The sequence below is a fragment of the Halichondria panicea genome, chromosome 7 (genome assembly GCF_963675165.1).
Source record: "Halichondria panicea chromosome 7, odHalPani1.1, whole genome shotgun sequence".
Taxonomy (NCBI): domain Eukaryota; kingdom Metazoa; phylum Porifera; class Demospongiae; order Suberitida; family Halichondriidae; genus Halichondria; species Halichondria panicea.
In genome coordinates, this window is record NC_087383.1 from 6,567,104 (window position 1) to 6,583,823 (window position 16,720).

At 39.9% G+C, this 16,720-nt stretch overlaps 2 protein-coding genes and 2 long non-coding RNA genes across 4 annotated transcripts in view; 1 reads left to right on the forward strand and 3 right to left on the reverse strand.

Annotated features, from left to right (window-relative positions):
- Positions 1–16,720, reverse strand: part of LOC135338452 (uncharacterized) — a 92,024-nt gene that overhangs the window by 49,219 nt on the left and 26,085 nt on the right. The window lies entirely within an intron of this gene.
- On the reverse strand, positions 2,366–8,882 carry LOC135338470 (uncharacterized). Its single transcript, XM_064534613.1, has 4 exons — positions 6,664–8,882; positions 4,347–4,428; positions 3,650–3,991; positions 2,366–2,629 (listed from the first exon to the last, which is right to left on the reverse strand). Coding segments are annotated over exons 1-4 (2,391 nt in total). The 5' UTR covers positions 8,629–8,882; the 3' UTR covers positions 2,366–2,627.
- On the reverse strand, positions 4,531–6,247 carry LOC135338568 (uncharacterized). Its single transcript, XR_010395597.1, has 3 exons — positions 6,102–6,247; positions 5,886–5,990; positions 4,531–5,611 (listed from the first exon to the last, which is right to left on the reverse strand). It is a non-coding gene; the product is annotated as an uncharacterized LOC135338568 (long non-coding RNA).
- Positions 4,565–6,067, forward strand: LOC135338552 (uncharacterized). Its single transcript, XR_010395561.1, has 5 exons — positions 4,565–4,706; positions 4,861–4,935; positions 5,241–5,316; positions 5,514–5,632; positions 5,904–6,067. It is a non-coding gene; the product is annotated as an uncharacterized LOC135338552 (long non-coding RNA).

A 16,720-nucleotide genomic window follows, 5' to 3' on the forward strand; every position in this document is an offset into this window, starting at 1 on the left:
CATTCAGATCACCACAGTCTTGTGTAGTCAGAGAGGGAGCCGATTTTAGAGGCTCTGCCTTCAGTTTAGAAAGCTACTGTAAAAGGTTTCTTCACAGGGCACTTGCATTTCCTCCACAAGGAGATTAATAACCAGCCAAATAGCACATTCACCAATGCTAGTATATACATCAGTGTTGTGATGATTGAGGGGAAAAATGAACTGCACTGCACTTGTGAAGAGTTGAGAGTAAGGCTTCCACTGTCTGTTTGTACATCAACGGTTATATATGATTTAAAGTTGAGCCGCTTACACCTTTTGCATCATCACAACACCATGACATCAGGAAAGAGAGTTAACAGTCTCTGATATAGAGGGACATCCAGCTACCATGTATAACTGCAGTAACACTCGTGCTCCTTGGAGGTCCACATACCTTTTCCACTTTGCGCATGCGCGGTTCCTTGCACATCCATTACGTGACGTGCTTTACAGCATGACGGCACGTCAACATCATAATAATACTTATGTGTGACAGGGCCTATATAGGAAAACAACCCTTATGGAGCAAACTAATTAATTGTATTTTATTGCTTAATTAAATAAAGCAGTGCTTAAGCTTCAAATTGATTACAATATCACTCACTTTGCACCTTCCTACCCCAAAATATTTTCGGGTGAAAGGGGGACAGTATTGACCTACCATTTTGAGAAACTAATGTTCGAAGTTCTATCCGTATACAAGAACAGCATGAAAAAATTCAATGGCTGCCTTGTAACGGCTATACAAAAAAATTTTCGGATAAAAAAATTTTTTATTTAGTTAGAGGAGATATTGAAGTTACTTCTTATGAAAGAAAACCAAAATCCTAAAATAGCTCTAAATATTTTACTTTGTAGTGTACTGAACATTATTTGTTTGCTCCATAAGGGTTGTTTTCCTAGGCCCTGTCACATGTTACAAACCGCTTGCCATACGGCCTGGGATCGAGGCTAAGCCACGGAAGGCTAATTTGCACAAAAGGGTTATGATCGTCACACAGATTAACTACTGACAAAACAAGGAAGAAAGCTGTTCCATAGTTTTGATGATCCTTACCATACACACCCACACAGTTGGCGATCCCTATAGGAGCTTCCGCAAGCTCGGGAATTGTGGGATACTCCAGTAAATAGCTAGTGGCAGTAGATAATGTGGCAACGAGCATCGCAGCGAGTACAAGTGAGTGGTTAGTCATGATCGACAAGGAACTATTCAGTGGAGCTAGTGTATAGGATGCATGCTTTTGATGGGTGGCAATCAACATAATTACGGTATAATCAGAGAAGCTTCTGTGATAAAGATACTCGTCACTATAAAAACGTGCAGTTAGACCATAGATTGAAGAGTTGGTTAGACCTACTTCATTGCGTACTAGAATTTGCAGATGATGGACGAGTTACTGCGTACAATCCAAGGTGACACCGTGGAGGATGCTTGAGGACGACTCATTAGCTTCCCTCAGTCATACAACTATAGCTATAGAGTACCTGCATGAATGCAACTTTAGGAGGGAATTGAATATCCTCCCCCTGTATGACACCCTAGCGTGCACTGGCATGCATGGTCATCACTTTTTTGCGTACCATAACTTTGATCTGATTATACCAAGTGATAGGGCCTTTTGTGACGTTTGTCACACTTTATTCGGAGGTGTTGTTTGTTGAAAGAATGTTACATCATCCTTAATTGTCTTTTCTAGCACTAGCATCCATTCTCAAACTGTAGCTAAGAAGCCCGCGATCGCTTTTGCAGGCTACGCAATTCTACTTAACCTCACGCAATTTTTGGATCACGTGGAAAAATCAATGAATAATCTCTACCCAAATTCTGGTAGAGACAGAAGCTATAGCCCAGAGTCACCAGTCCCTTTTCTCCTGTCCCCGTCCAATCAGAAAAGGTAGTGGCTTGCGAGTCTACCACAACACAATGAAAATTTGACGCATGCGCAGCGCGCCTAACCGTTATAAAAGCAAAAACTCAGGCTGGGATTGAGGCTAAAGCAAGCCATGCAGAATTGCATAAGAGTGAGGACATCAAATTACTAAGTACGGCCACTCGCTATTCCGTTTACCGGGGCCAGTACTAGTGCTCTGAGTAAGGTATAATAATTATGAGTAAGGTATAATATAATCATATAATTATACGTGTATTACGGCCTGATATGACGTTTTTTGGGTGTGGTTTAGCAAATAAACATTATCCTTCATTATCCTCGAGACAAGACCCGCAAAATAATTCATTAGAATCGAGGTAAGCCGCGGCTATTTCCTGAGATACAGCCACCTCGCTTCCGGCCAAGCTGCATGGTCCCAAGGGTAACCGGATCAACGAGAGTCTACTGTATAATTATAATGTCAATAATAAGTTAATAAAAGAACTACAAAAATATAGTGCATAATTATAGAAACAGAATAAAAAAATTATGTTCTTGGATGGTAAAACTTGAACATAATTATTATAATTATTACACAATAATTTATTAATTAATGAAGCTACTAACAAACTAAATTGTGAGTAATAAGGTGAGTAGTAATACTATTGAGCAAGCTAGTGTTAACATTCCTGTACACCAATGTAATCTCCACACATGACAGACAGTGGCACCTCCTGTACAATAAGAATAGAGACAATCATTGTTTGATAACAACACCAGTACAATCTAGAATAATGACATATACCCAACACAAGACAATAATGCATGTTTGTGGTAAGCATTTACATCACTAAAACTATAATAATAATTATGCCTCGAGGCGTAGCCGCACGAGGGATACGGTAAAGCTGACTGTGTGTGTGTCTGTCTGTCTGTCTGTCTGTCTGTCTGTCTGTCTGTCTGTCTGTGTGTGTGTGTATTCCAGCTATAACTGCTCAACGGTTGCAATGCGACGAAAACTAACAGCTTCTATAGGCTTCTAGCCACGTTCTCTTGGATTTTGATTCGTGGATTAGCAAACTAAAGCTTCTTTCTCGAGTTATGGCTAGTTTGACTCACATTGAAGGCTGTTTCAGTCTCTTCAGAATCTTTCATAGCATCATCTGTCCGCACAAACTTTCTATTCAACATATGAGTTAGCCTTGCACTAAAGCGCTAGCTTTTTGTTAGCTACAATACTCAGAAAATATCTGTTAAAACAGCTAGCTAGCTAGCAGTAGCCATTTGTGAAATTGATCTCTTTGGACACACCCTTTAATTATTCCTGTGGATGTAATGCGCATGCGCGCTCATTCCCCATGTGTGATATCCAAGATCCAGATCCAGATTCTCCTGGCAGAATCATCTTTGTCTTGAGGGCCTGGTAAGCCACAAAACACTACCATATAACAATATAGATAACAATATGCATGTACACAGGTCTTTTCTTCTTAGATATTATATACACTGAACTACAGATCCTGGAAGAATCAATTTTCTTCTTTCTTGAGGTCCTGGTAAGCCACATAATACAATAAATAACAACAATAGATGCATGTAAATAAGTCTTTTCTTCTCAGTGACTTTATATAGATAAGCTAACTTTAATATAAAATTCATTATAGATAACACTCTAATAGAAAGCAAAAACATGGCGAGAGGCATTAGCACAGCGCCAGCTTGAACACTAGTTATAGTATTGATTCTATACTCACATTGAGTCAAGTGCTGACAGATATCATCAGCTATCTTGTCTTTTCTCAGTCTCAGTAACAACTCCAGTACAGCTTTGTAAGTTGCTGCGTAAGGATTATGTCTTTTCCAGATAATCAAGCATTCAGTCATGGCTACTTGAGTTCCATTTTTATGGTACAACTCATTCACATCGGCCTGTTCTGCAGGAGTTAGTCCCATTGCATTCGCATAGATTTTTGACCCGTCGAAATATTCGGCCACGTAGAGAATATCTGAGTCCCCTATTTCACTATTGAGCTGCTCGTCAGTCAGACTGTATCTGCTCACTAGATCTTGGAGAGTGGATCGATTAGCAGCTGGTCCTACAATAATGCAGGTGCAATAAAACTAATTTAGTTCCACAAAAAAATTTATTTTACTTCCTCTCTCCTCTCTGGGAATTCAATATTTGCGATTTTTACCAGTTTACTTAAACTTAAATTTTAATGCCATACGCATGCATTCATGCATGCATGTATGTATGTAGAAAGTACTTGGGGCGCAGCTTCAGTCCAATACATACTGCATGGGCTTAATACATTACTACAAACCATAAATCTACACACACCAGGCAAAAGTATATAGAAGGTGGGGGTTGATATGGGTGGTTCAACGGCTACGGTACAATTATACGTACATCTACACACACCTATATAATTAAGGTATATATGGCAGTACCTGTACTTGGACAGTTTGCTGTTGGTCTGGGGGCTGGTAGTAGATCATCACTAGTCTCCTTAGCAGCAACACCAGCCAGTTCCTGTATAGAGAGACCAAATCAACAAATCCAGTAACAGTAGGATCATTAACCGATTATACGCCATGACGTCACGTTGCGGAAACACCCCCGCAGCCATATTGATTTTTAAAAAATGCACAAATTAATCAGTTCTTAGAAAACTGTTCGTAACTTGAAAGCGCTTCGACTTTTGATCGTGCAAGTTAGACTAGGAAGAGAGACCAGTCAAAGATCTACAAGATGATGCCCGAATCGCTTACTATCTCGAAGGATTGGCTGTGATCTGCTTCTGTCAAGCGGTAAGTAGTAGTTACGTATAATACTGCTTTGTTACATGGCTTTTTAGATTCGCTAGAAGCTTCATACAGCCTAATACTTATTGTAGTAAGTATATAGGACGTAGCTGTAGAGTTTGTAGTGCTGAGAAGCGTTGCTTAGCCTTTTTCTGTGCAGCTACACAAGGTACTGGGTGTGGCTTATAACCTGAGGCAGCTATGTGTAAAGAGAAACAGTGACAGTGGTAAAAAGGTGAGTACAAGCTTCCTAAGCTGTATGTTGACTCTACTGAATGTTTAGAGTCTACTTTAGGGCCTGCATCACCTATTATAGACTTCAATTTATTTAAAATCAGGCCCATAAAATTAATATTAAAAATACAACCGGTTGTAGTTGCTACAGTACTTGTTCGTACTTGTTGCATGCGTTTGTAGAATTGCTAGAAGCTCTATGGTCTGGTACTGACTGTACATGGTAGATAGTAGTTGTATCTAGAATTGGTAGTGCTAAGCAGCATTGATTAGCCTTCTTTGTGTACGTATGTACACTACATGTAGGTGTGACTGGATCCAATAATCAGAGGTGGGGCCACGTATGTACAGTGAACAGAGGAACAGTGGCAGTAGCAGCGAGGTGAGCCAGGATACGTATTACGTTTGTTGACTACACCAACATTATGTTTAGAACTCGTGTGTATAACCTATTATGTAATTATAATTATATAGCCCTTGAATAGTAAAATAATAGCCTCGCCTTTTGTTCTTCGAACCTTGAAAAACATTTTTTTTACCATCAGTAACGATTATAATTCTTTGCGTAACTAACAATAGATATAAAAAAGTGTCTGATGTCTGTGGCTACTGCTGATACTTTGCTGTCACACTATGCACTGCCACTGGGTCCCTTTTGGAGTACCTTGGAGTCGCCTCTGTCAAGAGTAGAATACACGGTTAGACACACGCACACACACACACACACACACACACACGCAAACACACACACACGCATGCACGCAAACACACACACATACGCACGCACGCAAACACACACACATACGTACGCAAACACACACACACACATACGTACGCAAACACACACACACACATACGTACACACACACACACACACACACACACACACACACACACACACACACGCACAAATCCACTTACACACATACACACACACACAAATCCACTTACACACATACACGCGCACAGACAATGCCATGTACAGGAAGGTTGACGTTGGTGGTAGGACCTTCACAACAGTGCTCAGCTCATGCAGTGTCAATGTCCTATCCAGATCTACATTTTTGATAATTTATTGTTGTAATTATTGTTGTACTGTACCGGGTATTTGATAATCTTCTTTTTATTCTATACATTGAGTGAAGCCATTTTATTTGTTGCATTTACCTTCAAGCTCCTCTCCAAACTGTTCTCAATCAGAAAACTCATCATCACTGCCCTCCATGACTGGCACATCTCTGTTACCTTGCTGTACTCTGGCTACTGGGTCTTCTATGTCAATCTGTGCAGGTCCCAGAGCTAGTGGGTAGCCTACAATTTCATGCAGCACCTCCTCACTGATCTAGTGTGGCCTCTTAGCCATGCTAGTAGCTCTATATAATATTTTGATAGTGTTTGTTCATGCCAATAATTAATATTTAATTTGTAAACTAGCTACATATTCAAGCGTGTATTGCCAAAATATTTTCTGCACAGTAGGAAGTTTTGACTGCATATAATACTTACCTGAACAGTAACTGGACGTAGTAGTAGCGTTAAAATAGCAGCAGCCGCTCCCTGGTTTCTTTAGAGCAGAGAGAAGCCGGATTACTGCGGTTGACGCAAAAATGCGTCTATGGCGTCATACCGACATGACGCATAAATGCGTCTGCGGCGTATAATCGGTTAAACATTTTCAACACAATACAATTCAGTAAATCAAAGCAATCTATCAATCCTTTCAACTCACGAGAGGGTTTCGTCCAGCAAACACACTAAGTGGATCCAGAATTCTTCTCAGTGCTCCACCACTGGAATCTCCGGTGCTTTTCCAGACTTTTAGAACATCATCGATATTATTGCACTCCTGAAATGCAGTGCTGGCATTCTCAGTAATAGCTGTGCGTACGATATCAGCCAGTCGAGGATTCTTGTTCCAACAAGTTGCAAGGGCCGAGATGAATCGATCAGACAGTTCTTTGTGTGCTGGATTGAACAGAAGCTGTAGAATATTCTCACCGAGATCAGCGTACACTTCAGCTTGGAGCAGATCACTCAATCGCAAGTTCTTTGCTGTTTCAGTTGATACGACAAACATTTTTTGGTTGCTTACGCTTTTAGCAAGGGACTTGAGATCAAAGACGTGTGTATCTTCCAGAGGGTAGGTCACACTGTGAGGAGGAAGGAAGGCCTCCTCAGTGACTACAGTAGAGCATAACTCAGTGGAGGTGTCAACAACTTTCTTCATCACAGTAGAGCGCAGCTTGAAGAGATCCAGTGAGATACGGTGAGCTTGAATCAAAACAACCACTTTCTTCTTGTCAATGACCTCCACTAGCACTTTGTCACCGTCATCAGTGCTCCAGCAAACACCAGTCTTCCAGACCGAGCAGTGATGTTGTAGGGAGGGGATATGAGCTTTGATCACCGGAGCATGACCAAGCGAGAGGGATAATCGAAGCAGAAGAACGTGGAGAAATCGAGCGTCTAGAAACTGGTTCTTGTGAGAGCATGACATCACCCAACCAAAATGATAAGCAAGGTCATCGCAATGCTCGAACACTTTCTTGACAACTTTTAACCGGATGAGGGCAGGACAGAAGAGATATTTCTCGTCAGATGATACGGATTCACAATCGCCTGTTCGATGCTGATCAATAAGACGAAGGACTTCCGGGTCTTCAATGGGCACAGCAAACTCTAGATTAATCAAGAATCCAGTGAGCATGTTAGTGTCCAAGTCAAAAAAGTGAGCAGCCAGCTTGGAGCAAGGTACAACACCGGTACTGGTGGAGAGTTGACAGTGCTGATCAAAATCTTTTGGAGCAAAAATGGAACCATTAATTTTACCTAGGAGCTCTTCTTTCTTGAGTACAATGAAGCTCTTTTCTGGTGAGCTGGTGTTGTGTAGGAAGAAGATGTGAGCTTTGTCATTGAGCTGAACACAGATTTCAACAAGACGAGGAATGGTTGTCGGAATGAATGGTACAACTTCTTTGTGCTTCTTGGAGAGGGCTTGACTGGATTCCTCTTTTATTTGCTGCTGAATTTGCTCCAGTGATAAGGCAATCTCATCCTTGCCAACAAGGTAAATCAGAAACATGTGTGCATTTAAAGAAACAGCCAACGTTGATCGAATGCGGGCGCAAGCAGGGCCGACAGTGGCTCGCAGTATCTTCATGCCACTAGAGTTGGAGAAGCGATTATCCATGGGAATGAACTTCAGTAGATCCAGGGTCGGATATCTCGATACAGCTTCCAAAACAATCTCTTCTTTCTTTGAAATCTTCCGTTCGTCAGTTACGCAATCAGCATGGCTACCTACCACAATGAGTGGTGCTTTCCCCTCCATACTGGCACACTGATTGGCAATGATGCCCAACCAATAGGAGACAGAGTGAGTGGTGAAGGTGTCATCTTTATGGAGCCCTAGGACTAGGACAATAATGGGCTGACACGCATCAACTGCTGACTTGATAATGGCAGCGTGACTGCTGTAGTAGACCTCTTGACCAGCAAAGTCGCACACCAACACATCTCCAAAGACACGGCTCTTGAATAATCGAGGGATGATTCCAGCTGTTTTCTCGCTGACTCCATCGACTTCTTTAGGAGAGACGAAGATGTTGACTAGAGATGTGAGTGCAGTTGGCTCGTGTTCCATTGCTTCAATGAGAGTGCTCTTTCCTTCTCCACCGTGACCGATAACAAGCATCTTCACTGGATTTTTCAGGGGATCCTTTGAAAACACTTTACCAAGAGCTTTGCGATGCTGGGAATATGCATTTTCAGCAGTAGCTCCGTGTTGCAGCAAGAGTAGAATAACGTCCTTGTTCCCTGCAAGAAAGAGTGGTGTGTGTCCATCGTCATCTTTGATATTGGGATCACAGCCAACAACGTCATTCAAAAGATATTCCACGATTTTGGTAACCCCATACTGGCTGGCAAGTAGAAGAACATCTGCAATGGATATGCATCAATAATCATTGAGCACCTAGCTGAAAGTACATGTATATGCAGTGCTCTATAATAATAATAATTATTAACCTGATCATGATTCGTTCATACAAGTTTTGGTTGTTCGAAGATATCTCATCATAATTATATCATTCACGTGTTGTGTAATGCATGATTATAGTTAATTGTATTGTGATTTACTTATTATTGCCTTGCGTCATCTCTACGACGTACATCAAATAAATTGCGAGTACTACAAAATAATAATAATGACAGAACTCATTGAGCCGTGACCACAAGGGCAATAACGAATGCGTAAAGCCAAGCGTCGTGCTACAATACGCCTACGCCCATGTTTAAGATTAATTTTAATTACAGTAACGTTAACCATAGAAATCACACATTGACAAGTTATAATGTCATGAAATTCAATAATTATACATGTACAGTGCATCCAGCTTAGAGAGTAGATTACTACATTTGTGTGAGTGGCTGAACTTAAATGTTGATATCTTTTGATTAGAAATGGTTCTGATACCATTGTGTATAGGTGAATGAATAAGCTATACATACAACATATCCCAAAAAATTAGAATGCCGCTTTAATCAACTACAAACTTAATTAAGAGTGGGTGTACAGTTATTGTAGCCCACTTATGTGGTTGAAGCGTGATTGGTTTGCGGTTAGCAGCTGCTGATGTCATCAAAACAGTAGAAAATAGTAAAATTTGTAGTTTTTCACTGTTATTACAGCAATGGAATAAGTATAGAGGATGTTCTTGGTATCAAAACGTAGCCCATTAATTTTATCTGTAAACTTATTACAGAAATTTGAAAGCTACAAGCTATTAATTTTTCAAAAGTTATTACTCTAACTAAAAGTATACCTAAAAATCAGTAAATCATGAATTATATACACTGTGAACATAATTATTATAAGACCCATGAAGAATAGCCAGGATACCTAAACCATTCAACATGCAACTATTTTATGAAGCCTGAGACCATAGCTGTTTAAGGTTAATGTTTTATTACTCTAACCGATTACCCACTATAACAATTTGCTGTTGTTCTTATTAATCCCCAAACCCACCACCTCATGTTTTCATGGAAAGTTTTTGGGATAATTATGTTGTAGCTTATTCATTCACCTACACAATGGTATCAGCACCATTTCTTAGAAAGGTTCAAATCAAAAGATATCAACATTTAAGTACAGCCACTCACACAAATGTGGTAATCTACTCTCTAAGCTGGATGCAATAACAATAGAGATAAAATAATTGTTCCTTTTTCGATACTGTATATTGGGAGATGTCTGAAACACATTCACATGAATTGAATAAAGCAGATCCAATGTTCTAAATCAGTTTTGTTGTAGCTGTTGCTTCTGTGAGCTGTTTATAGGAAGGAGCTCTATAATTATATAGCTGTCTCACAGCATAATTAAACTTCGTAGCAAGTCAGAGAGCCATGCAGAACACACGAGCCATGGAGAGAATCAGAGCACAAAAATCAGAGAGCCACAAACAGGGCCAGGGGGAGCAGACCTTTCAACATGACAGTTAACATTTCCCAGCTCAAAATACAGACACCTTTTTCTTAAAAAATCCATATCTTATGAAATCACTTGTAACTAGTAACCCAGGCCCCAGCTATCTTGACACTATAGAGAGCATCGATGGAACACTTATAACAGCTGAGCAGTTTGAGAGAGAACTCAGAACCCACTAATATTATAGAAGATCGACCAAAGATTCCAACGTTCGGTCACAAAATTATTGACCGGGCAGAATTATCACGTGGCTTGTGTTAAGATAAAAAAATAGGAAATGTTATGAAAAAAGAAAAAACAGATATCACGTGATTGATTGAAATAGTTTGATAAAACCAGTGCATGCATGTATCATGCTAAGTCTCGATTCCAGGCCGCACTTCACATCAGGGAAGTGGCCGGTGAAGGAGGCTAGCACATCATGCTATGATAGCTAGCTCTAGCAAACAAGCAAGAGACAAGCTACTATGGCTACTTTAGAGTGAGAATTAAGGACTTCACATTTCAACTTCTTGACCGACCACTTTGTGCTATTATATAGTCTGACATTTGTCACTTCACGTCCATTTGTGTACTAACTAGACTAGACTAGACTAGTATTAGCTATCAAGACCACATAATTTATAATTATGATGTTCTATACAGGTCCAGGACTTGGTCTATAATTATATATGCTCAAGAGCTTTTTCCTCTGGCTCTCCATGTTATAGCTTGATCTCTGAAAAGCATAGATTCCTATATCTGTATAATTATAATTATAAGCATCGCTGTTTAGCTGCCCTAGAACCCCCTGAGGTTGCATGTACTACGAAGATATTGGAGCCATTATCAAACGGTCACTAATCTTAGCCTCGATCGTTCCCAGGCCTTTTTTTCTTGCCGTTGTTCATCCATAAATAGAAGGTAGCAAAAAAGAATAGGCAGCATGCAAAAAAAGAAATTGGGGTACAGTTAAGAAAAAGTAAGGCCTGCATGGTTTAGGAAATGGCTAGCCTCGATCCCAGGCCGCACTTCCCACTTGAAGGAAGTAGATAGAAAGTTCAATTGAAGGTTTCTAGCCCATCAGATAGCATTCTCTGATAGCTACCCTTAGCCTGCTATGTTAACAAAAGACTCACAGCCTGCAACAGTGTGGATGACAATCGTGTGAACGGAGTGAAAGCTGACAAGAGCCTATCCTATATGGACAGGCCACGCCCATTTAACATTAACTTGGGTGAAAGTCTACTATACTACTGCTACTACCAGAAGAAAATAGCTGTACAACAAACCTACACAGCTCTGTCTCTAGCTATAATTATAGCTCTGTGTACGACGTTTAAGATATTTTCTCTAATGAATTCTGTATTATAGGAACTTTTACGGGAAAAAATATCTAATAATTTTGCGCATGCGCAAGCAGTCGATAGCAGGCCTTCTTTTCTATGAAGGCCGGTGAAGGAGGCTAGGAAATGGCGTGAACCATAAGGATGTTTATAAATGTGGGCACGATATTATGTAGCCCACAATCGGGACGTAAGGTATTCTCCGACGCATTCAGAGTTAATAATATAAGACTTGTACTGAGACACTGCCAACAAGCTACTGCATGCAAAGTCAGGGAACCAGCGTGGCCAGCTCTGGTGGCAGTAGCTACCTGCTATAGATGATAATGATGACTAAGCTATAGTTTAGATCTAAGACACAACAAAAATATATTAGATATTCTATGGATAGAATCTAAACACACAATACAGACTGGTAGAACATCTCTAGCACTGCATACCCGCACTCATTTTCACCCTTCTACCGTCCTTCTACCCTCACATGACTTCCCGATATAATTATACATGCTCTCCTTTTTGCTAACTCTATACCTCTATATTCCTCCATTCCTTCCGTATTTTATTGAACAATTACAGCTAGTATAGAATGTATTGCGATCATCAAACATAATTATAATTATGTGAACTTTGCGAGGGTTAATCAATTTGCAATAATAAAATCGCAAAATCTACTAGTAAATACACACGATCCTTACCAGAACGCAATAGTTACATAGCAAAGGGTCAACTTTTCTGCTGCTTGGGCTCATTATGCCTCGGTGCGCATGCGCAAGCGAGGTATACGGTAGTGTGTTTGTGTGTGTGTGTGTCTAGATCTGTGTGCATGTGTGTGTGTCTGTGTAGACTGCTATACAGCTGCTCAAGGATGAATCAAGTGCAAGTAAGAGTATCATGTTTACTTGGATTTTAATTCGTAGATTTGCAAAATAATGCTTACTTGGAATGCCATTACAGCCTTTTCAGAAGTGTGCGTAGCGAAATTTGTCCATGGAGTGTTGCTACTCTACTTAGTATAGTTAGCTAGAATGCTAGCTATTGGTAACTGCAACACTGAGAAGAGAGCTGCAAGGCTCTATACTGATGCAGCTATTAACCTTGGCTTGAACTTTTGGCATCGATCATTTTTAACAACAAACATGGTCAATCATTACCCACTCTTTGAGTTTGCATGCAGCATGCAAATTAATGTTCATCATGTGTACCGCATAATAATTATATATGTGTATAAGCTTTAAGTTATGTAGCTTTGGCATCTCCACCGAGGCATGCATGCATGAGCACCTGCATGCGGTGCTTTCATTCAAATTGATGACACCTATATAATTTAAATTATTCAACATTCACAGCAACGAAATAAAACACCTACAAATTATATATGGGATTAACCCTTTTCCGGCTTTAACCCTTTCCCCGCTTTAGCCGACTATAGTCGGCATGGCTACTGATAAATTTCAAAAAATCGTTGTGCACACTGTGTTGGAGCTATGCGCACACTGCAGGTACCAGCACATGCGCATTGAGCTGCTCTTCCACATGGTATTTTTAATATTTTGCTTCGAGGTACGGTTTGATCAGAATTGTCGAAAGAAAAGTGACCGTTTTATAATTGCTACAAGATCTTCGTAGTACAACCTCAGGGAGGTTCTAGGGAAGCTAGAGAGTGAGAATATCGATGCCTATGGCCTTGTAGAGTGAGAGGACAGTGACTGGGATCATAGCTAGGTAGGAAGCTTCCTTTCAGAGGTCAAGCTAAAAAGAAAGAGCCTGAGAATCCTGAGGAAGACGCACTTGAGGTGGACCATCTTCCTGAACCTGGTAAGTCACTATAGAGAAGCATTTGTAGTCTTGATAGCTTCACTATAGGTTTGTTTAGGCTAGTTAGTACAACAGTGGACATCATGAGCCACCATTAAACTTGTAAACCTGTGTGTAGGTGAAGAAAATATATCCCGGGAAAAGGGCGTCTGCCGATAGAACCTCAAATACAAGTTTCTGCAGATCCTGATTGAGTCCTGAGTCAGCCATGTCACCGTGAGAACATTCTGAACACTTATATCATGTGTTCAGTCACTTCGTAACATCACACAATTATTGTTTGTGTACATAATTATGAATTTTTGTTAACAATTGTTATTTGTGGGGTGGTGGTTGGTTGCTAGGCAACAATGATGATTCCATGAATGCGACAGGTCCGGTTCTACCTGTGGAACTTTGTTACAAGTGTTTTTAATATACGGTTCATGAGTTATAAATTTTTTAAACAAAATATGCGAATATTCACTTTTAATTAAAGCAGGGAAAGGGTTAATTAAAAAACAAAATACAGAATAAATCTTTAAAAATACATATCTCATGAACAATACATTGTAATCACTTGCAACTATTTCCAACAGGTAGCCCAGATCCTGGGGGTACCATGACATCATCATCATTACCTAGCAACTGACCACTCCCCACTAATTAACAATTTTTTTACACATTAATTTTCACAATTACAATAATTATTGTATGAAGGCATTAAGTAACTAAAGACACTAAGTAAGTGTTCTCAATGTTCTCTCACGGTGACATGGTTCAATCAGGATCAGCAGAAACTTCTCTGCGAGGTCGTATCGGCAGACGCTCTTTTCCCGGGAAATGTTTTCTTCACCTACTCACAGGTTTACAAGTTCAATGGTGGCTCATGATGTCCACTTGTGTACTAACTAGACTAAGCATACCATACTGAAGCTATCCTGACTACATTATGATGCTCCATAGTTACTTACAAGGTCCAGGACTTTGGTTCATGCTCAGGAGCTTCTTCCTCCGGCTCTTCAGGCTCTATATTTATAGCTTAACCTCTGAAAAGTAGTTTACTCTCTTGGTATGATCCCAGTCACTGTCCTTTTACTCAACAAGGCCATAAGCATCGTTATTTCCACTGTCTAGCTGCCCTAGAACCTCGCTGAGGTTGTACTATGAAGATCTTGTAGCCATTATCAAACGGTCACTTTTCTTTTGACAGTACTGCATGAAGTGTGCCTCGAGGTAAGATACCACGTGAAAGAGTAGCCCAATGCGCATGTGCTGGTACCTACATTGTGCGCATAGCTCCAACACAGCGCCCACAACGATTTTTTGAAAATTATCACTACAGCTGCCGTCATAATAATTATGACGGCTAAAGCTGGGAAAGGGTTAAGCCATTACTTTTTAATTTCAGCAGCTAATAATAAATTTTTATTGGCACACCACATTTTTTCAAATGTGATTGGAATAACAATTAGATTTACTGATACGTAAAATGTGGGATATATTTTCACAGTGATTATTTTATTATTCACATTGTAAAAAAGACTGCCTATAATTCAAAAAATTATTCCGGAATATTTGGTACAGGCCTATAGTCCCAGTCCTGCACCTGAGTATGAGGCGCTTTATAGGGCCGAGTGAAGCGAGTCTCTATAATAATTATAGTCATCTGTCTGTCTGTGATGGACGTACGGCACGGATTTTATCGTGATCCTACAGTAGCGATCAATATAAAGTACCCGTTCCGTTTACGTAGCACACCCGTAGTACGTTTCATAACGTTTCTGTTTTTACACCATCATAATTATTAAAAACGTTGAAATTTACTGTACCGTTTATTTACCGTTACATGTTGCAAGTACGTTGTAGAAAAGTAGCAAACAAAGAGACAATCCTAGTCATCTCAATTACTTAGCTATGCTATGGCTTATGTCTAGCTGTAATTAAGCCTATAGCTCTTGATCTATACATAATTATAACGCACCATTCACACTTCTCATTCAACTTCTCATTAAAAAGATATTAATGTCTGCAGTCTCTATAATTATATAAATATGAGTCCTATCTCTGTTCTGCAAGGTTATAGAAAACGCTAATATCTATATAATTATACAGCTAACTATAACTTTACAATAATTATATAGCTATATATAGCTGCGTGCAGAGCTGCATGCATGGGTATGACAATGGTTGAATAAGAAAAAACGCATTATACGCGTACTACGGACGTACTACGTAAACGGAACGGGTACTTTATATTGGCTGCTACTGTAAAGTATCATTTGAGACGTACACGCAATGGGTTGGGATATAGAAAGGTCAGGTAATATATGTCATTACAGTGCATGCATGCGTATACTAACTTACTATTGATATCCACATTGCACTCTGTGATGAGGTACTTGATAGTGTCCAGCTTCCCCTCTCTGACTGCCATTCCCAGTGGAGTTAGTCCATCACTGGTCACAGCTCCTATAGTGGTGAGTCAGGACAGTGTCAGGAATGCACAATACATTGTCTCAGAAACCATAACTAATGAACGTCACCAACAACTATTGCCTGAACACCTCTATATGTCCCATACTGCACCTACCCAACTATACCCACAGTAAGTGGTGTATATATAATTATACTCAAGACATACACAATGAGTTATGGGGGGCCTAACATTGCATAAGGTATAAGATATCAATGTTGAGACATACACAATTAATGGGTAGAGGTAGAAAGGTAAAGTGATGCATGCCATTAGCAATCAGCGTACAAACATATTCACTCACTATTGACATCCACATTGCACTGATTGATCAGATAACAGACAATTGCAGTGTACCTAAACTTGCAAGCAATAAGAAGTCGATTGTTCTCTGGAGAAAACGATAAAAAGTGGTTAATATGAAGCACTATAGACCCTTGTGAGGGGTGGATTAATACTATAACAAAAGGAGCATCTGTTGCTAGTCAGTAAATGACCGCCACTCAGTGTACACCTAATAATGAATCTCACCGTTAACTTTGGTGGTTACATCACCTTCATTTTTCAGTGTCAGCTCTAGGATACGAACTACTTGTGCAGAATCTGAGGTGAGAACAACAATTGCACTGTGAATATACTACGATAATAAATATGCATGCATGATAGAATGTTCAGCGCAAAATGGATCACATGCAGTCTA

Excerpts from the sequence above, each read along its gene's own strand:
- LOC135338470 (XM_064534613.1), bottom strand. The coding sequence starts at position 8,628 with ATGCTTGTTATCGGTCACGGTGGAGAAGGAAAGAGCACTCTCATTGAA. Across the intron at positions 4,429-6,663 it reads TTGCTGGACGAAACCCTCTC|GAACTGGCTGGTGTTGCTGC; the intron begins GTGAGTTGAAAG and ends CTCTCTATACAG. Across the intron at positions 3,992-4,346 it reads AGCAAACTGTCCAAGTACAG|GACCAGCTGCTAATCGATCC; the intron begins GTACTGCCATAT and ends GCATTATTGTAG.